General features: G+C 45.6%; 1 protein-coding gene across 1 annotated transcript in view; it reads right to left on the bottom strand.

Annotated features, from left to right (window-relative positions):
• DMBT1 (deleted in malignant brain tumors 1) overlaps positions 1-22173 on the bottom strand; it is a 306433-nt gene that overhangs the window by 71084 nt on the left and 213176 nt on the right. Inside the window, exons 30-32 of the mRNA XM_029610571.1 lie at positions 8793-8807; positions 1776-1814; positions 815-1132 (exon numbers count right to left, since the gene is read on the bottom strand). Coding sequence (XP_029466431.1) covers positions 815-1132; positions 1776-1814; positions 8793-8807 — 372 coding nt within the window. The remainder of the gene's footprint in view (positions 1-814; positions 1133-1775; positions 1815-8792; positions 8808-22173) is intronic.

The following is a 22173-nucleotide window of genomic DNA, read 5'->3' as shown; positions in this document are numbered from 1 at the left end:
GACCCAGCATGGCAATTTCTTATGTTCTTATGTAGTAACCCTCACACCAGCAAGTTACCCCCATGCTGTCTTTTCTTCATTTCCATCCTCTAACCTTTAGGGATCCTCACTCTTTATCCCATGCCCCTTTCAAATCCTTCACTGATTTTGTTTTCACCTCCTCCTCTGGAAGGGCATTCTAGGCATCCACCACCCTTTCCTTGAGTGAAGAAATATCTCATTAGCCGAGACGTCCCTCCATTCATGGGATTTTTCTCAGGGTCTGATGAAACTGCAGCTAATAATGTTTTGGGTATTGTCCATTGAACCTGCTGTCCCTGGGCAGATCCGTTTCCTCTCCAGGGTCAAGGTGTTTGTATTATAGGCACCTGCAAGTCAACTCTGGCTCTGTAGGAAGGAATACTCTGAGCCTACATATCTCTATAAAAATATTATGGGACGTGACTGCATGTCAGATATTACATGGACATATCAGTCCAGGGGCTCTGATTTGTGCTTCATCCCTAATAGCCATCTCTCTGCTCTATCAGGAGCATCTGGAGCCTCATCAGCTCCACCCATAGCAGGGAGAAGCTTATGAGAACTAAAACTTTATTTAGCATTACAGGATCTTATTCAAACCACGTGATAAATGATCTGTTTTCACAATCCAATCAGCTTTCATGAGGCAAGGATTACTCCAAAGAAGAAATACATTTCCAGAACAAGGAATAAAGCTACGTCCTTCTCTGAAACTGTCCATACTGCTCAAAGGCTACGCTGACACATACAGGAGTAACTGAGATCTCACGTGATGGGAGAGGGGAAACAGTACCTGAGCAGATGGCACCGGCGTCTTCATGATGACCACAGTTATGCACTTTCCATCCACGGCTGGAGCACTGGCCCAGGAACCATTCATCTCCTCTGCACTGCACATCATCCAGAAGAATATCTCCTGTGCCTTGACCAAAATGGGCACTGCCAGGAGCCGCAACAGCAGAACCGCAGCCCAGCTGTCTGCACACAACATTTGCATCATTTGTATCCCACAGGTCATCACAAACCGATCCCCATTTTCCAGCATAGTAAACTTCAACACGCCCTGCACATCTGTGTGAGCCATTCACCAACCGCACCTCATACGTAGAACCTACAGGTACAAGAGGAGCAAATGTTTTAAGCAGAAATGTGGTGCATTTTTCTCATTCTACAGGCTCTGAATTAGGGAAATAAAGTCCTCACTTCTAGTTTTAGAGACTAATAACTATTTATTTATTTTCTGAACTTGTAAATCTCTTTTCCAAACTGGAACTGTACAAGCTGGATATACAAGATCTAAAATAAAAACTTTATAGATAAATACAACTTTATAATAAATCAAACAACAGCAGCAGCAATGTAGAAACAATAATCAGATAAACATACAGAGGGGAATTCTCAAACTGCTCCCATAGATCTGAAATTGCAGTATGCACAGGATATTTTCCTCTCCCCGGGATCTCCTCCTGACAATGCCGGTAAAAGTAGGCACAGATAGTTCTCCAATAACCTGAAGCTCCCACAAGGCCGTAACACTTCAGGCCATCTGATTACATAGAAGAAGAAGAATAGAAACGTAACTGAGGACATTCAGCACAATCCATGGGACCCAGGATCCTATCCCAATTTACAATTCAGCACTTTGGGAAGAGAGACCTCTGGGATGGGACGTCTGGTGTCCTGTGAGGCTGCGTCATTTGTATCACAGATTCAGAAGGAGCAATGTTATTATTACCTGAGATAATGTCACTTACCAGCTGTAAAAGTTGGTCCTGGGGAGGGTCTTGAAGTAGCTACGAATGAAAAGGAAACATAACCCAGCAGTATAAATAGGAGAGTTTTGATCAATTCCCTTTTATGCTTTTATAACATTCATCAACCCTACAACTCTAATACAATACAAAGAGGAGAGGGAAGGAGAGACACGGGAAATTTGGGACATTTCAGCAGAAGAGATATTCTGACCATGAAGTGAGAGGTTCTTTTGTTCCTGGAGGTGATGTTTTCTATCTTGCAGTTTTCACTTATCTGCACCCTCACATCCAACTCCGAGCAGATTTTCAGGTTCTGCTTCCTCCTTTCTTCCTTGTGGATCCAACAAGCTCCCTTCACTGATGGCTTTACTTCCTGCGGCTCTCAGGCCCTGGAACCACTCTCACCACATTCTGTGCATTCTGCTACCACCTTCCCACAATCTAAGAAGAGCCTGAAGATCCTTCCTTTCCTCTGTCTTGATGATCCTTCAATGGTGCGATTAGCATCAGCTACTTTTATCAGATTCTTCAGTTGCTTTAATCTGCCTTCCTCTCTGAGTCGTTCTGGAGAGCTTCCTACATTCATTTTAGTTAATTTAAGGTTTTATACACAGTGTATTTTTTATTTGTGCTACACAAAATTTACCCCATTCAATTAATACATAACCATTTTACCGTTCTCCTTTCCAGAAAAATGTCCCTAGTACACAAACTGTGGGACCATCATATCAGGGATAATTCAGCACTCCATTTATTTATTTTATTTATTTATAAATTTTTATTTACCGTCATTTGGAGGGTACCATCACTCATTAATTTCTAAAACCCCTCGATGCAAAACACTGGGAGGTCCCCCTCTTGCTGCTGGACTGCTGCTTTCATCTCAAATTTGTTCAGTTCCTAGTTAAATTTTAGGTTGCTATGAGAGTAGGAATGTGTATATTTAGGGGCCTTTAAACATATTAGTGTACTCACTATATGTCTGGTTGTGGCCTACAGGGGAATGAACAAAATCTCAATAAGGTGCGGGGAATTCTTGAAGTGAAAAGGCTAATTTATTTTTTTTAGTGTGAAAGTGGCAACTGCCTATAAACTAAAGGATGAGCTAGGGGTGGGTGGGAGAGAGTTAGGAGGGTTGGGAAATACAAACACAATAACTTCTGCTTATTAGCTACCTTACTGACTATTTAAAAATAAACACACTAACTTCTGCATATTAGCTGCCTTACTGATTATTAAAAGCACAAACACACTAAACGGACCTTAAAACATCTTGTTTAATGTGGCATACAACGATGTGGAGAAATAGCCAGATGCTTGAGCTTTATACCATCTCTGGGTGATCTTAAGTTTATCTTGGAACTATATACTTATATTTTAAAATTTTTATTTGTTTAATATGTATAGTTTTATTCTGTCTTTTAATAATCTTATCTTTTAAGCTATTTCTCTAAGCTAGTAATTTTACCTTTTATTTTTCTATTTATAAATGATGGTAACTTTCTTACTATGTTTTTATTGTAATGTAAACCGTTGTGAAGGCTACCGCTGAGATGACGGTATATAAATAATAATAAACCTTAAACCTTAAATAATATATCCCAATAGTTTACTTCTCCCCAAAGTTATAAAAAAATGTCCCAAGCAAAATTTACTGATTCCTTTCAGCATCCAGCAAGGTGATTCTCTCCTCTCAGTACTCATATCAGGACTAATTCTGCTCTCCATAATCATTAATCCCTAAAATCGCTCCCTTCCATTTTTTTTGTATTTTTGCATACTAGCAAAAATTTGTCAGTCAATATTTTAAGACCTCTCTTTTGAAAGATCAGACCTTTATAGCGGATTCTTCACATACACAGATTACTATAGAATATTGTGGCGAGAATGCCAGAAATGTGCTTACTGTCCGTAAATATGGAATAAACCCCTGTGCTGTGGCCTCCAAACTCTGCTAATTTTTACTTGAGTAGGACACTCAGAGGAATTATGGGAGTTGGAGTCCTTTCACCTTTTCCCTGGGGGATTTGTCCATGTAGGGTGGAATTTAAAGGATTCTAAATACAAATACATTAAATAATGTGATGAGTAATTCTGTAGTACTGTCTGATTGCAAACTTTGGAGCTTTGAATATGTGAGAAGATTTGTCACTGTATTCTTTATTCAACTTTTGGAAAGCTGATGTACCTCAGACGTTTGTGTCTTGTAAAAGGTTAGGTTGAGAGTATCATTTAGCTTTATGCTTGATAACCTTTCGTAAGGTTATATACCATGTAATATTTGAAATGCTATTTGTCTTCTTTAAGAAACCATCAGATAGGTTCTTCAAGACGGAGTGGAGTAAGTTTTTTAAGTTGGTGTTCAAAAATAGTAACATAGTAATGATGGCAGAAAAGGAACAAATGGTCCATCCTGTCTGCCAGAGAATTTGTTATGCTAGAATATGCCATGCCGTGCTGCTTACCCCCATGATTTTCTCTAGGGTAGTCTGTGCAGTTTAACCCCAAGCCTTATTGTAAGGGAGTAACTTTTACAATCAAAACTAAGCAACTATCAAACTCCATAAAATTACTATAAGCAAGTATTTTACAGGGTGAGGATTCTTCTTGAAAATTCTGACAATAATGCTTGATTTGTATTGCTTTTTCCTTTATGTCCTCCAATCAGTAACACAGATTGCAAAAGCCAGGGCCTATGTCAGTTGTCATCTGAATTCAATTCCCCTTTTATTTCTCTCGCTGAAGCGGAAAGAGATTTTGCAGTTGCGTCAAAAGCATCAAGTATTGCTAGTTAAGTGTAGTAAGCCCCATTCCTTCTATTAAGGGTAGTAACTGACTCTACTCATTACCCCTATGCGTATCAGTTACCCGTATGCTTCTCAGTACCCGAGAATGTAAAAGTTGGGGCCATGGGTTGTCATCTAAATCCAAATGCCAATTCGCATAAAGAGTGTCAGAAGCATCCACCAAAAGGATGGTGTGCCCAGAATGCCTCTCCTAATGGAAAGGACTCTGGATACTTATGTTCAGGGAAAAGGAATTCATTTTTGGATTTTGTTTCAATTTCAAGAGTTTTTTTTCCCACAAATTTTGGATCATGAAATATTTTGATTAATTTCATTCATGTAAAAAAAATTGAATCAAAGATTAAGCACCCCCCCAAAATAAAGACAAAAAACATAAAATGATGAATCTCTAGGCCTCCACATGGAAAACATCTAAGGCCAGGATCTTCCCCCTTTCCGGACCCTACTTAGCAGGTCCCGTGGGGATGTGCCTGTGAGGCCTAGGCTTAGGCCAAAGCTTAGGCCTTGTGAGGGCCAAGGCCAAGGTAGGTCATTGCAATCTCAAACTCGGCCTATTCAAGGCTGACACTTGGGCCGTGGCCTAGGCCAGAGAGACCAGACTTAGGGAGACTCCGCAACTCAGCCCAGAGGTTGAGTCCGAATGCCGGAGTGTCAGACAGGGCTGACCAAAGGCCCTATGCTGCTGCCTGGCCCATAAGCCAGTTCTGACACCTGAGAATTGGCCCAGGGCATGTCCCGAAACCAGGGCCTGGCAAGCAGGCCGGGTCATGATTCCTGGCCTCGACCTAGGGTCAGACCCAGGCTCAAAGCCTAGGCCTCACAGCTCAGCAGTCACCATCTTCTTCGTCTTTTTTCTTCAGATGCCAGGTCAGGGGTTCTACCAGAGTTAATGAAGTCCAGCACATTTACCCCAGCAGACACCATTTTGATGTATGGGATTGTGAACACAGCACACAGCATCAATACAAAGAAAAAAAACCTAGGTGCCGCTTGAACTTTTTTCCTGAGGTTCCGGGTAAGCCTCGCTATTACCTTGTCTTCACTGGCTCCTTCCCGCGTTGGGTGGGAGGAGCTAGGACTACAAATTCGCCGCGGTCCAGCGAGGATGCTGCCACTTGAACTTTTTGCCTGAGGTTTCGGGTAAGCCTCGCTATTACCTTGTCTTCATTGGCTCCTTCCCGCGTTGGGTGGGAGGAGCTAGGACTACAAATTCGCCATGATCCAGCGAGGATGCTGCCGCCGAACTTTTTGCCTGAGGCTCTGGGTAAGCCTCGTTATTACCTTGTCTTCATTGGCTCCTTCCCGCGTTGGGTGGGAGGAGCTAGGACTACAAATTCGCCGTGGTCCAGCGAGGACGCTGCCGCTTGAACATTTTGCCTGAGGTTCCGGGTAAGCCTCGCTATTACCTTGTCTTCATTGGCTCCTTCCCTCGTTGGGTGGGAGGAGCCAATGGGGATACAGGCTAGGACTACAAATTTGCTGCAACGCGACCGCCGGCACGACGCCGAAGCCGCGTGCGCCAAAGGGGCACGTGGCTTTGCCTGGCTTAGCCCGGTGAAGAACAGTGAAGGACCCAGAAGACCGTGGGTTTTACTCCTTGAATATAGTAATATCTGCGGCCATGAGACCTCACTGTTTATGAACCCACATTATTAGTCTTCTGGCAAGTAACTCTTTTCAGTGGCAGTAATAGATAGTTTATTGTTTTAATATGCCACATACCAAACGAAAAGCTCGTCTTAAAGAATCTGTTTCAACTCCTATTTTGAATTCAAGCCAGCCACGAATAGACGATTGCTTTCGAAGAGCTTCATTTTGCATGTCGGGACAGCCCGCTGGAGCAGTTAGCTTGGAGCAGGAGCTGTGCTCCGGGCAGATAGAAACATCATTGAGTCCCGGTGCCCCTGAGAGATCAATACCCCCAATGGATAGGATAGAAGAAGACATGTTGGAACATTTAACCTTATCTCCAGTTCCTGGACCACCAGAGACTTTTAGTAAGTCTTGGGGAGGGATCGGGATGTTGGGGGGGGGTGTGTGTGTGTAAGTAAGTAAAATTTAAGGGTTGGGGTGGTTTTTTTCCTGATTCGTGGTTTTTTAAAATTCATTTTTCTGGTTTCGGGTTCAGGTTCGGGTTCCAGTTTCGTTTTTGGCAAAAAACGATCCGTGGGAAAACGAGTTTCCCACGAAGCGCCCGAACTGAAACCCGACCCGAGCCAGAAAAACAAAGCTCATCTCTATTGTGGACATTGTGACTCTTTCAGAGTTCCCCTATCTTCAATCAATTCTGAGCCTTCTCAGACTGACTCTTCAGCTAACCGGAGTCCTCTTTTTACCCCATCCGAGCCCCGCCTCAGACCTTATTTGACCCTATCCAAGTCCCGCCTCGGACCTTCTTCAACCCCATCCGAGCCCCGCCTCGGACTTTCCTTAACCATCCTGAGTCTTGTCTCACCTTCTCCAACCAACCTGAGCGGGAATCACCAACGTGGTCCGCAACCAGCCGTGACTGGCTGTGTAGGGCGCGCCTACCAGCATGGTCCACAACCAGCTCTCATCGTCTGAGTAGGGCGCGTGATGTGACAGTACCTACCCAGTACTTTTCTTTTTTTTTTTTTAATTTTTTATTTCTCAATTTTCATTATTTTTCACATACAGAAAATTAATTACAATAAGTATTAAGAACAGACAAGAAATTAACTTCCTATTACCAATAAACAAGTACATCTTTTCTATTTTTAACTTTGTAAAGTAAAGAAAAAATCCAGTAAAACTCTGGAACATACAAAACAAAAAGTAGAAAAGGAATAAGAATTAACGAGAGTATATCAGCACCTTTGTTTTCTCTTCTGATAGAGATTTGATTCTAAGATCCTTTTTTCGTAACAGAAATAAGATTTATTATGGTCAAAAAGTGTGGGTATACCCCGATATAACGAAGGCTACTCAATCCCGACGGAAATTGTTCCTCGGGATGTGTGAGGAGGCAAGATCTTTAGGAGCTCAGATAAAGATAAGGTATCCTTGTAAGTGTATGTTGAAAATTAAAGACAATAGCTACATTTTTTTTGAACCTACGCAATTAAGAAGTTTTTTGGATAACTGTAAAGCTGAAACCAGTATAACCCAAGTTGTTCTTACCCAGTACTTTTCAAGCAATACAAGACTTCATCTTCGTCTCAACCTTCAATCAAATGTCCGTGAAGCGCTCATGTATCTAGTCTTCGTTTTGATGTTTTCATCCTCTGACCATTATCTGCCCTGTCACAGTTGCTGCTCCACGTGGCAGGTCCGAAAGGGCTAGGAGTAGTCGGAGGACCGCTCATGAGACCAAACATTGCGATGTCTGGGTCTTTCTACTGTGCAGAGGTGCGGCAGTCGTCAAAGTCCAGCTTCACCAGTCTACATTCGGATGCCTCTCACCTGCCTCGGCGCTTGCTGGAGCTCCTCTGCAGCTGCGTCGTGGCACAGGGGCACATGTTACAATCAGAGATGGGTCCGCTGCCCGCATTCCCACAACAGGCGTGAACCCCCATCTAATCAGATTTAGATATTCTGTAATCTGTGACAGCTGGAATCCCAGAATAAACGTTTGTCGGTTTTATGATAATGTTTTGTGTGAGACTCTCTTTTATCTCAAGGTGTGATTCCTTCGATCTGGGTATCAATACAGAGGGAATGGGAAAGCACTCAGAGGGGGTTACAGAGGGGATACAGGGTTTCTGGTTTTCTCTTTCCAGCTTGGGAAATATTGTGCTTACCTCTGTGCCAGGTGCACTACAACATCTCCTCTTCCTATTCCTTTAGTGATCCACAGAAAGACTGGAGCCTCGTTCACAAAGCAGCAGCAGGCATCTCTCACATTCTAGGTTCCCGTGAAGGGATCACAACTCAACATAAACATTTCCCATTACTCCTATGTGCTAACTTTTGTATGCTGCATATGGTTTTTTACGCTGAGAAGTTGGATTCTGATTTGGTAAATTTATTTACACTATTTTTATTTATTATTATAAGGAAAAAGACACAAATAAATACATATAAATGTAAATGCAAAAGGGTAATACCAGGCCTTCATCATCCTGTCTAGAAGCAGCTTAGTGACCCCAGTGATTAGGAAGCTCATGATGTGGTCACTATCCTAGCCTGTGATGGAGAGAAGAGGAGATTTCTCTGTGGGAAAAGCCTTAATGTTAAATCCTTCACTTACCCGAGTGCTGAGACGCTGTTAGGATAAAAAGAAAAGAAAATGTCAGTGTCCAGAGAAACCTCCCCAGGAAATCACACACTCCAGGTCTTCCAGGAGATGCATTTTACTTCCCACATTGAATATTTTCATTTAAGTAATCATCTTGAGAAATGAGAAGAAAATGCAGCGAAACAATCTTTAATTACTTTCCATTGCAAGAGAAAACCCCCCAATAATGCTGGATTTTCATTTTCATTTTGAATGCAGACTCTGGCCTGCCGCTTCCTCTGCCAAAGCCCCAACCCCTACAAACACACAATGCAACCCCCCAAAACTGACCACTTCCTCATGCCCAACTTCTCTATCTCACAGGTCGCAGAAATCAAAATGGGACACAAGCAATCTCTCGAAAATCCTAACTCACTGGCTCTCGATTCAAATTGTCCCCTGAAGAGAGCGGGGGGAGTGGGAGTGGGAGGATGGAGAAGACCTAAAGAGGCACTGGGAAGGACTGGGTAAGAGATCCTGGCCCCTTACATTCATTAAGATCATGAGAGGTCTTGAACGAGTAGATGTGAATCTGTTATTTACACTTTCGAATAATAGAAGGACTAGGGGGCACTCCATGAAGTTAGCAAGTAGCACATTTAAGACTAATCTGAGAAAATTCTTTTCCACTCATCGCACAATAAAGCTCTGGAATTTGTTGCCAGAGGATGTGGTTAGTGCAGTTAGTGTAGCTGGGTTCAAAAAAGGTTTGGATAAGTTAAGTTCTTGGAGAAGTCCATTAATGGCTATTAATCAAGTTTACTTGGGGAATAGCCACTGCTATTAATTGCATCAGTAGCATGGGATCTTCTTAGTGTTTGGGTAATTGCCAGGTTTTTTGGCCTGGTTTGGCCACTGTTGGAAACAGGATGCTGGGCTTGATGGACCCTTGGTCTGACTCAGCATGGCAATTTCTTGTGTTCTTATGTTCTTATTTCTTTTCCTTTCTTCCTCAGTCATCTAACAGTCAAACCAAATTCCTCATTGACTTCCTGCTTTGATGTATTGGAAAACGTTTTTATTATGACCTGTGCCTGCCACACACTGAGAAGTGGCAAAAGCCACAAGGGTCTGTCTCCTACACCTTCTAGCAATCAAGGAGTAGCAGGTGCCACAAAGAGCTTTCTCCTGTGCTTGCCACCTGCTGAATAGTGCCAAGTTCAACAAAAACTATCTACTTTCCACTGCCGGAAACACCTCTCCTTCACATTAAAATAACAGGAAAGAGACCACGTGATCCGATGCATGGTAAGACGTGCGCCTTACCCGCTCCCGATCCCCCTTCCACAACGGGCCAAATATCGCCACTTTTCAGCACTTTCCCGGTGCTAAAAAACAGTGCTCCATCTTCCTCATGGCGACCCAAAAGCACTTGGCAGATTTCTGGCAGTCCAGCGAGGCAATGTGAAGCAAGTCACAGCAGGAGAAGAAACCCATGGGGAAGGCAGCTGACTCCAAGATGGCCGACGGGCCACCGAGCCCGGGCTAGCACGGGACAAACACCACTAGTGCCTTGGTGGAAGAAGTTACCATCGCAGTGGTACAGGCGCTGGATGCCAGGTTCCAAGCCCTATCACAGCAAATATCAATGGGCAATGAAACCTTACAAGGAATTAGGAAGCAGGTGGAGGACACTATGACCTGGATAGTGGGTCTGGAAACAGCAGCAGCAACAAAATATCATGGAACAGCAGGTGAAGGCCCTGGAAGCTAAGGTAGAGGACCTCGAGAATCACTCCTGCAGGTACAACCTGCGGTTCATCGGCCTACCTGACTCCATTCCCGATCGTGACCTGGCCCCCGTCTTGGAGGACTGGCTGTTAGAGGAGTTGGGGCTCCAGAACATTAGGGGGCAATGCGTCATGGAAAGGGCCCTAGGCTAGGGGCATGTCTGCCTGGCAAGGCTAGGCCAAGGGTGGTAATAGCCCACTTTGGGGCGGATTTTAAAAGGCGCGCGAATAGCCTACTTTTGTTTGCGCTCCAGGCGCAAACAAAAGTACGCTGGATTTTAGTAGATACGCGCGGAGCCGCGCGTATCTGCTAAAAACCTGGATCGGCGCGTGCAAGGCTATGGATTTTGTATAGCCGGCGCGCGCCGAGCCGCGCAGCCTACCCCCGTTCCCTCCAAGGCCGCTCCGAAATCGGAGCGGCCTCGGAGGGAACTTTCCTTTGCCCTCCCCTCCCCTCACCTTCCCCTCCCTTCCCCTACCTAACCCACCCGCCCGGCCCTGTCTAAACCCCCCCCCTTACCTTTGTCGGGGGATTTACGCCTCCCAGAGGGAGGCGTAAATCCCCGCGCGCCAGCGGGCCTCCTGCGCGCCGGGCCGCGACCTGGGGGCGGGTACGGAGGGCGCGGCCACGCCCCCGGACCGCCCCGGGCCGTAGCCACGCCCCCGTACCTGCCCCCAAAACGCTGCCGACATGCCCCCGAAACGCCGCAACGACCGGGCCCGCCCCCGACACGCCCCCGACACGCCCCCCTCGGAGAACCCCGGGACTTACGCGAGTCCCGGGGCTCTGCGCGCGCCGGGAGGCCTATGTAAAATAGGCTTCCCGGCGCGCAGGGCCCTGCTCGCGTAAATCCGCCCGGTTTTGGGCGGATTTACGCGAGCAGGGCTCTGAAAATCCGCCCCTTTATGAACTACGATCGTAAAACGCTCATCCTACAAACCTACCGAAAAAAAAACCAGCCCTGGAATATGATGGTTCTAATATACTGATTTTCCAGGATTTCTCTGCTGCAGTATCCTCGAAAAGCAGGGAATACTCAAAAATCTGCAACACCTTATTTGAAAAACGCATTCAATTCTCGTTACAATATCCTGCAATTCTTAGGCTGGAGCACCAAGGCGCCTGGCGCATGTTCGAAACGGCGGACAGTGCCCGGCAGGTTTCGGAATCTCAAGTAGACACATGAACAGGGCTGCCAGGACCGATCACGCGAGCGGATTGCCAGTGCAGGACTCTCGCCATGGCTCAGGATCCCGCTGTACCTCTAGGGTGCTTGTTTCCAGGCAGATATTCAGAGCCTCTGAATATCTCTGCTAAATGTTCTTTTTTTATGAGAATGTTCATAGGTTACTTTTGCTTGTTGAGGTGGGGGGGGGGGGGGGAAGAGACTGGTCCGGATAATAATGTGGTCTCCATACCTCCAATTTACAGAGGCTTTCTGTATTGGGGAACAGGGAGTAAGCATGGATGTGGGGGGGGGGGAGGGGACAAAGGGGGAGGGCTGGAGAGGTAGGAATTGGGGATCTGTGATGTGGTTCAGTAATATGGGGGGCACGGCTCCTCTTTCACTGTGTCTTGGTTAATGGGAGGTTTATATGAGGTTCGGCTCCTAGGCTGGGGGGAGTGGCACCTACTGATTTCACAATGGCAATATAAGTCTGCACTGTCTCTTGGGTATTGGATTAAATGTGGGTGAAAATCTTCGGATAGTCTCATGGAATGTGGCTGGTATCGGATCCCCGGTGAAGTGCACGAAATTGCAAGCTTCCCTATGTAGACATAAAGCACAGGTTGCCTGTATCCAGGAGAAACATTTATCCTCACTGGAACATCGGAAACTACAGAAAGACAAAGGTGGGAGAAGTTTACTGTGCTCCAGCAGTGCATAGAAAAGGGGGAGTGGCGGTCCTGATTGGGAAGAAGATGGCTTGGGAATGGATCTCCACCACCATGGATTCACTGGGACATTATCTCATAGTAGTGGGAAGAATTAGTGGTCGAGTTATTACTATGTGCAGTGTTTATGCCCCCAACGTTTATTCGCATGTATCTTTTACCTCCCTCATGCAAGATCTTGTAAGAGTGATCCAGGGTCCCTTGATGGTAGCGGGGGGATTTTAACTGTGTGGCTGATCCCATCCTGGATAGATCATCACAGGTGGCTGTTGCAACGATGGGAAAAAAAATAAAGGGATCTCCTTTCTCTGCAACCATTTGCAACTCCTAGATATCTAGAGAATTTTGCACCCCGAGGAATCCGACAACACTCATATCTCCCGGGCTCACATGACCATGTCCCGGATAGATTTCCAGGTACAACGTGCAGAGATCGGACTGCCAGAATTCTCTGATCACTCCATGATTTGGATGGAGATGAAATGGGGAACAGATGGCGGTAGGCCACACAGGTGGAGGTTCCTTTCTCATCTAGTTGCTGACACAGACTTCCAGGCTTATCTTAGAGATAAATTGGTAGATTACTGTTCTGTCCCCAGCAGTGGGTACATTTTGATATCTGTATATACATTGCAGTTTAACTGTGCCTAGTAGGTCTTTCTTTGTAACCCATGATAAAAGCCTGTGAGCCCTGCCTTTAAGGGGAGTTTTGCCTTTAAGAGAAACTCCCTCCCCCCTGCTTCTCTCATTGGGAAGGGTCTGCATGCCCTCTCAATCTAACTTGAGTCTTCTTAAGTGCCTTATTGGCTCAAGGAACTGCCCTTCATTCCTCCCGTGTCACATGGATCCTAGGTTCGTTACCATGGGATCTCGCCCGCTAGCCACAGTTTGTTGGGACATTTCCTGTAATCACTTCCCAAGACTGTTAGTCAATCTAAGCCAGGTGGCATTAAGGGCTAGAAGTGCCTGCAGCCTCTGAAATACAATTAGCCTTTTTACACCTCTCCTCATCGCTTTAATTCTAAAGACTAATCAGCTTCAGAACCCTTTGCCTTCTCATCCTGAATCCCAAGAAACTCCATCTCCCTTCTCCTGCCTATCTCCAGCTACAAAGATCTATGCCTGGGGCATATACACGTTTGGTAGCAACAATTGTGAGTAATGAAAATTATCTGTGCAATAAATATTTCAAACTTAAAAGATCTTTGCCTGATGCCTGATTAAGGGGAGGAGTCAACTGTTTGGATGAGGGAAATTCGTATATTTCTTATTGAGCCAGCACAGTAAAAAGGCTAATTAGATAACAGCAAATAAGAAAACTGTATCTACAAGAGCTTCAGTTGTAACTCGCCAATGGTTTGAAAGTGAAATCTCAAATCATACAGGAGATAAGAACAAGTGAGAAAACAGCAAGTAGAAACTCAGTAAAATTTGTTTGTACTGTCTGTGAAACTTGTTGAACTGAAAGCCTTTCTAGGAAATATGCAGTACGTTGAAACGGGGATTTCAGCCTGCTATAGAAGGTTTGCATTGAACAGGAATCGTTAAAGACTGCCTTACATTTGAATAAGCCTCTCCTGCCCACAGTGTGGGAAGAATCAAGCATAAAAAACCCTAGATGTAAAGGTTTACACTACAGGACTAACTTTGAGTCTGCAAAGCATTTAAGTAGCAAACGCAGATTTAAAAGTCAGCCCATGCTGTAAGCAAGGAATACTAGGAGCAGTAAAGAAGCATTTGGCTTTGTGTAACCTGAGCTTGGCGGGGAAAAATTCAGAGCACTTCTGCCAGTTTCAGACAAAAGGACTTAACGACGGTACTTAAGCCCATTCAAACTTCCCCCTCTAGGAGCAGATCCCTCTTCCCCTCTACCACTGCTACAGGCAGAGGGCAATCAGTTGTCATAGTAACCTGAGCTCTGCCAACTTTACTGACTAAACAGTAAAGACTGACAAAAAGAAACTGAATAATTGTGGAGATTTATTAAGAATTATTAAAGGGTTCTGAAGCAAAACACTGGTGAGTGTGTAGACTGAATTCAACTGAGCACACGCCACTTGGGAGACCGAGACTGAAAGGACATAGTGAAAGCTGCTCTGTTCTTCCCCCATCCCTTTGTTACACACCTTGCCGCCAAAAAGGCAGAAGCCCTTCCCTCCCCCTGCCAGGCTTCCGCAACAGGAAACAGAGAGCAATCACCAAAGGACAGACCTTTGAAGTGTTAATTACCAGGAGCTCAGCTTGAGCAGACCTAACCACAGAAAGAATTATGGCTGAGTTGGAAGAGCAGAGCACCTCAGAACAGCCAGCCAAAGCCACTGAATTAGAAAATGACACACAGCAAATGGGGGAGAGAGGTGAAGGGAGAGATGAAGGCAACATGAAAACAGTATAGAAAGAGAATGGCATTAGATTAAACAAGAAAGAGAGAAAATCTTAGGAAGCCCCACCCATCTCAAGCACCACATAGAACAGCTGTGGCTTCGTTTCCAAACCTATCAGCTCATCACAAAAGAGTATCTCGAGTTCTTGACACGAACTAACAATCCAGAAAGCCTTGAAGAAAAGGACCGCCAACAGAACTTGTACCAAATACGCCAAGAAATGGCAATGGACACCATTAACAGTGCAGAAGTGGATCACCCAACAAGCGAGACCGGCTCTCAGCACTCTCGCACCTCCAAGTGCACATCAAGGTCCGCAAAGTCACGCGGGTCAAGGCACTCGAGCCACTCTCAACTCAGCTCTATCATTCTCCAAAAGAGAGCAGAGTCCCAAGCAGCTATAGCACGCATACAGTACGATGAAGACGAAGCAGCCCTTAAAAGAGAAGGGCTCCAAATAGAGGAACAACAGAAGGCGGCTGCCACCACAGCTGCCACAGCCGCTGCTACAGCTACTGCCAACAGCCGCTGCTACAGCTACTGCCACAGCTGCCGTACAGCTGCCGCAGAAAGCGCGCCAAAAGGCTGAACGAGAGATCACCCTGGACTTGTTGCAGCAGAAAAGAGAAGCAGCGATCCTTGAAGCCCAAATTAAGGTATTTGACGTGGCCCAGAAACATGGCGATGAGGGGGACCCACTTAGCTTTATGGCCCAGCAGGACACGGTCCAGCGAACACTGAACTATGTCATGGCTCACCCTCCAACTCACGTCGGCGCCAAAATGCCACCTCCCCCAGAGCAACCCTCGCACCAGGAGGCAGCATGCCTCCCCTCACAGATAGCGGCCTTGAACAAAGAAATCAGACCTGAAACGCAAATTGCCATGAAAACTGAACGCCAGGACAGTGATCCATTGGCTCTAAATCGCACGGACACATGGCAGCCTACTCATGAGCCAAGCACACACCCCAAGCTAAACATTTCCACGCAACCGTGGATCCCAACATCTCATGGGCAACGGGAATGAGAAAAAAACTGGGCAGCCACACTCAGGAAGGGCCCCAGCTGAACACCCCGAGCCTAAACTGGAGACAGTTAACCGATCACAACTCGAGCCAATGCACAACAGGAGTGATGTGCATAGTCAACCACAGGACATCCGCCCAGCAAAACCTGCTACCTTTCAGGATGAGTCTTCAGAAAGAGAAGACTTAGCAAGGTACATGACCCGCCAAGAATTCATAACCGCAGGGCTCTACATGTTCGATGACCACCCTAAGAGTTACAGGACATGGAAATCTGACTTCAAAGATGCCGCAAAGGATCTGAGACTGAACCCGAGCGAAGAGATGAAATTGTTGAGGAAATAGTTGGGACGTGAATTGACCGAACATGTGATGAGATTAAAAGACGTCCACCTAGATAATCTTCCTACAGTGCTAAAAGCGATATGAGAGAGACTTGAGCAATACTATGAAGACCCAGTCAACATAGAGAATGCGTGGTTCGAGGAAATGGAAAACTTTCCAGAAATATCCAGAAAGGATAGCTGCAAATTACAACTGGGAGATCTCCTCCAAGAGGTGGAGACAGCGAAGGCTAAACTAATTTATATGGGTCTCAACCTTTTGGACACGTCACGAGGCACGAACATCATCATAAAAAAATTGCCAAGTGATATACGAGATAAATGGGCATCTCACGGTGCATGGTACAAGGAAGACAACAACGAGTACCCACCTTTCCATGTCTTCGCAAAGTTCATATGGGACTTAGCAAGGCACAGGAATGACCCTAGCTTCTCATGCAACGCACATGAGATACACCAAATCAGCCACCGAGCGGGCGAAAGGCCAACCAAGAAGCACGGCGACAGCAGGAAGCCCATTTCCGTGCCCAAAACGGAAGTGTTGCCTGTAGCATCTACATCAGGCCAACTTCCCGATATGGACAGGGCAGAGGACCCAGACCGGCAGTGCCCAATACAGGAAAAACCTCACCCACTCAGAAAGTGCAGAGGATTCAAGGGAAATCTTTGAAAGAGCACAAAGAACTGTTGAAAAAGTACAGAATTTGCTACCGGTGCTGTTCTTCATTTAACCACATGGCTAAGGACTGTGAAAGAGCCATTAAGTGTTCAGAGTGTGGGAGCAACCAACACGGACAGCGCCCTACACCCCGGCGAAGCAAGAGTTCACCCTTCGGAACCTTACACCCCAGTCCAGACTATGGCAGGGAGGAGAAGGATGAGCGAATGCCAGAACCTGAAGTGATCCCCAAATACACACAAGTGTATGGAAGAAAACAGCGACGGGAAATCCTGCACAAAAATATGCTTGGCAGAGTGTATCCCGAAGAGTCATCTGAGAAGGCAGTCAAAATTAATGTCATCATAGATGAGCAGAGCAACAGATCCCTGGCAAGGCCGGAATTCTTCGACTTGTTTGACATCCGTCACCACTACTCTCCGTACAACCTCAAAACCTGCTCAGAAGTCACCCGTGTAACAGGGAGGAGGGCAGGTGGATATGTGATAGAAGTGATGGATGGCAGCAACAAGTCAAACTTGCCCAAGCTCATCGAGTGCAACCAGATGCCTGACAACAGAGACGAGATTCCCACACCAGAAGCCACTCGGCACCTTCCTTATCTAAAGTCCATAATGCACCAGCTCCCACCACTAGATCCGGAAGCAGAAATCCTGCTGCTATTGGGCAGAGACGCACCAGCACTGACCAAGGTCTTGGAGATGCGTGATGGCCCAAAAGCCGGTCCCTACGCTTACCGACTCGCCTTGGGATGGGTAATAGTCGGCGAAGTCGGCTTGAAGCGAACAAGAGGACCAAACATTCAGACATACGCCACGAATGTCTCAGAGGATGGAAATCCTAACCTATCCGAACTGTGTCCTAATCACCTAAGCACCAAGGAGATCCTAAGCTGCAAAGGACCGAATCTCAATTCAGCCACCAGCCGGATCATCCCCCCCATCAGATGTAGAAGAACGTCTAGGGGACCAGTGCTTCAAGTCGCCAAGGATGACGACAAACCTACCCTTTCAGTAGAGAACATTCCATCACCTGCAGTGGCCATGCCCGGCTCAGAAGGACAGCCCAAGAAGGAGATAAGGAGTATGGCGCAGATGCCAGACGCTTCGTGGAAAAGGACCTCTACATTGATGACGAGCTAAGGTCCTTACCCACTGCAGAGGAAGCAATACTGGCAAGCACCAGTCTAAGGCTCCACGAAATAGCCTCCGACAGTCCTGAAGTAACAAAGGCAACTCCTTCAGAAGATCATGCCAGAGATTCAGAGAACTCAGACCTGAGAGTGGACACACCTCCTCTCCAATAAAGCCTTGGGTTAAATTGGGATCCAAAGAATGACGTCTTCACATCCCCAGTCTCGACCCAAGGTGAGCAGTACACTCACCGAGGTGTCCCGTCCACAATCAACAGCCTGCACGATCCACTGGGGTTTGTGACTCCAGCCACGATACAAGGAAGAGCCTTAAGAGAACCTTCATCAAGTGCCACCAAGTGGGACACCCCACTACCTCAAGCAAGGAAGTCAGAATGGGAAAAATGGAAGAGCCCCCTAAAAGCGCTCAAACAGTTCCACATACCACGCACCCACGTTCCAACACCACTCAATACAGCCAGCCGCAAGGAGATCTGCATCTTCTCGGACACATTGGTGAAGGCCATAGCTGCGGTAGGCTTTTTGAAAGCGAAAGACGCAGAAGGAACAGTGCGTGGAGACTTCAACCACGACAAGGCCAAGCTAGCACCACAGCCTAACCACACCATACCACATCTAGAATCCTGTGGAGTGACGCTAGCAGTAGAAACAGTGGAGTTGACGATAGCCGAAATGGACATTCAAATTCATTCCGTCCATCTTCACATGGACAGCAAAGTTGTAATGATCTACATCTACAACCAGACAAGAAGGTTCCATGTATACGCTCAACTCTGGGGTTCTGCCACCCAGACGCGCTCCGACTATGGAACCGACTTCGTAGGAACCTCGAGGGCCTATACATTCCAGCTCCTGGGCTTCTATGAGACATATATATATACTGTCTATTAAAAGAACTAGTGTGTGATTGTCTCCATACTCTGAGCCTGACCGATGGTCCCTCTCGGGATCTTCCCCCCCGGGGGCGTGGTCATCTGCCACTGGTCCAAGGATCCACCCACAACTCTCCTAAATAACTACAGATTGCTAATCCCAAGCAGACTGTTAACTCCGAACTGAACAGATTACTAACTCCATGGATCCAGCACAACTGAATGCCCTGCAGGCCATACCGGGCCTGGCCCAGCGCATTATGGAGCAGCAAGACGCCTTGGAGAAACTTACTGCAGCATTTCCTCAGCTACACACACAGAAGGTTCAAGACGCAGCCTCCAACCAAGAAGGTCAGTTACAGGAGGTAACTTTAAAGACTGCTGTACCACTGGCAGCTCCAATCCGCTTTTCCGGAGAAATCCAGAAGACCCGGGGCTTTTTGAACCAGTGCTGCATGGACTTTGCCTTACAGCCATCTCTATTTCCTACAGCTGTCTCCAAGACTACTTACATCCTTTCATACCTGCATGGTAGGGCCTTGTCTTGGGCATCTACCTTGTGGGAACGCAAGGACTCCATTTTGCAGGACATAAGAACATAAGAAATTGCCATGCTGGGTCAGACCAAGGGTCCATCAAGCCCAGCATCCTGTTTCCAACAGAGGCCAAAACCAGGCCACAAGAATCTGGCAATTACCCAAACACTAAGAAGAACCCATGCTACTGATGCAATTAATAGCAGTGACTATTCCCTAAGTATAATTGATTAATAGCCATTAATGGACTTCTCCTCCAAGAACTTATCCAAACCTTTTTTTGAACCCAGCTACACTAACTGCACTAACTACCCTCCTCTGGCAACAAATTCCAGAGCTTTATTGTGCGTTGCGTTGAGTAAAAAAGAATTTTCTCCGATTAGTCTTAAATGTGTTACTTGCTAACTTCATGGAATGCCCCCTAGTCCTTCTATTATTCGAAAGTGTAAATAACCAAGTCACATCTACTCGTTCAAGACCTCTCATGATCTTAAAGACCTCTATCATATCCCCTCTCAGCCATCTCTTCTCCAAGCTGAACAGCCCTAACCTCTTCAGCCTTTCCTCATAGGGGAGCTGTTCCATCCCCTTTATCATTTTGGTTGCCCTTCTCTGTACCTTCTGCATCGCAACTATATCTTTTTTGAGATGCGGCGACCAGAATTGTACATGGTCTCACCATGGAGCGATACAGAGGTATTATGACATTTTCCGTTCTATTAACCATTCCCTTCCTAATAATTCCTAACATTCTATTTGCTTTTTTGACTGCTGCAGCACACTGAGCTGACTATTTTAAAATATTATCCACTATGATGCCTAGATCTTTTTCCTGGTTGGTAGCTCCTAATATGGAACCTAACATTGTGTAACTACAGCAAGGGTTATTTTTCCCTATATGCAACACCTTGCACTTGTCCACATTAAATTTAATCTGCCATTTGGATGCCCAATCTTCCAGTCTTGCAAGGTCCTCCTGTAATGTATCACAGTCTGCTTGTGATTTAACTACTCTGAATAATTTTGTATCATCCACAAATTTGATAACTTCACTCGTCGAATTCCTTTCTAGATCATTTATATATATATTGAAAAGCACCGGTCCAAGTACAGATCCCTGAGGCACTCCACTGTTTACCCTTTACATAGAAGGATTTATGGACTTATTTAAATCCGTTTTCGATGACCCTGCTCAAATGTCTGAAGCCGATTCTGCTTTAGTGGAATTGAAGCAAGGCAACAGATCATTGGCTGAATTTGCCATAGAGTTCAAAACTCTGGCGGCAGAACTCCGCTGGGGCCCTAGATTTTTATTTTATTTATTTGAGGTTCTTTATATACCGACATTCGTTTAGTAACATCATGTCGGTGTACATTCAACAAAACTTTAGCAGCAGCGCTGGAACAGATAGAAAATAGCGGCAGTGCTTAACAATTAATATTCAACTTAGAAAGGACATTAGGAGATTATAACAAGGAAAAATTGGATCAGGGAATGCAAACAGGGAAGGGGAGGGAGAGGGAAAATAAAAGGAAGAATTAAGAAGAATATATTAACGTTAATACATATGATAAATACATTAAATAAATTAGTTATAATAGATTACTAGGCATCAACTTTATAGAGATATTAGAGAGGAGTACTTTATGTAACTCGAAGGATAATGCATAATTACAAATTTACATAAGTTTTGGTCCTCAGGGAGAAGCAAGGGGGGAGTAGCTGGAAGTGAAGGTGGTTGCTTTATGTGAAGGCTTTTAAGAATAACCATGTTTTAAGTTTTCTGCTTGAATTTTTTTGGGCATAGTTCCTGACGAAGGTCAGGTGGCAAACTGTTCCAGCAGGAGGGGCCAGCTAAGGCAAAGGCACGTTTTCTGGTTGTGTCGAGTCTGGTAGTTTGTGAGGGGGTAATTGGAGTGTAGCTGCGTGTTGCGGTCTGGGGGTTCTGGAGTGTTTGCGGAACTGTATGGCGTTATTGAGCCAGTTCATGTTCTCAGTGTATAGGGTCTTATGTATTAGAGATAGGACTTTGAAGGTGATTCTTTGAGCAACTGGTAGCCAATGCAATTCTTTAAGTATGGGAGTGATATGATCTGACCTTCTTGTATTGGTGAGGATACGGGCCGCAGCATTTTGTAACATTTGCAGCGGTAGGATGGTGGAATTGGGGAGGCCTAACAGGAGGGCGTTACAGTAGTCGAGTTTAGCAAATAGTAGGGATTGCAGCACTGTGCGGAAATCACATTGGTATAGGAGGGGTTTAAGTTTCTTAAGGGTATGCAGTTTGAAGTATCCATCTTTTATAGTATTATTGATGTGTTTTTTAAAATTAAGATGGCTGTCAATTGTGACGCCTAGGTTTTTGACATGTTCAGTAGAGATGGCTAAAGGGAGAGGTGAGAGTGTGGAGGATTCATTGTTGTTGCCTTTGTTGGGGGAGATTATCATGAGTTCGGTTTTGTCAGGATTGATGGCTAAGCTGATGCTGGTGAGGAGTGCGCTTATATCTGATAGGGCAGTTTCCCATTTTTTGAGGGCATTGGTCAGGGAGTCAGTAATTGGGATGACAATTTGTACATCATCAGCATAGATGAAGTACAAGAGCCCAAGTTCAGAAAGGAGGTGACAGAGGGGGAGGATGTATATATTAAAAAGGGTAGAAGATAGGGCAGAACCCTGGGGTACTCCATGGTTTATGTTGTATAGTTGAGATTCTTTGTCCCTGAAGAAGA

This window comes from Rhinatrema bivittatum, chromosome 7, assembly GCF_901001135.1.
Source record: "Rhinatrema bivittatum chromosome 7, aRhiBiv1.1, whole genome shotgun sequence".
Lineage (NCBI taxonomy): Eukaryota > Metazoa > Chordata > Amphibia > Gymnophiona > Rhinatrematidae > Rhinatrema > Rhinatrema bivittatum.
This window is presented reverse-complemented; position numbering and strand designations above follow the sequence as displayed.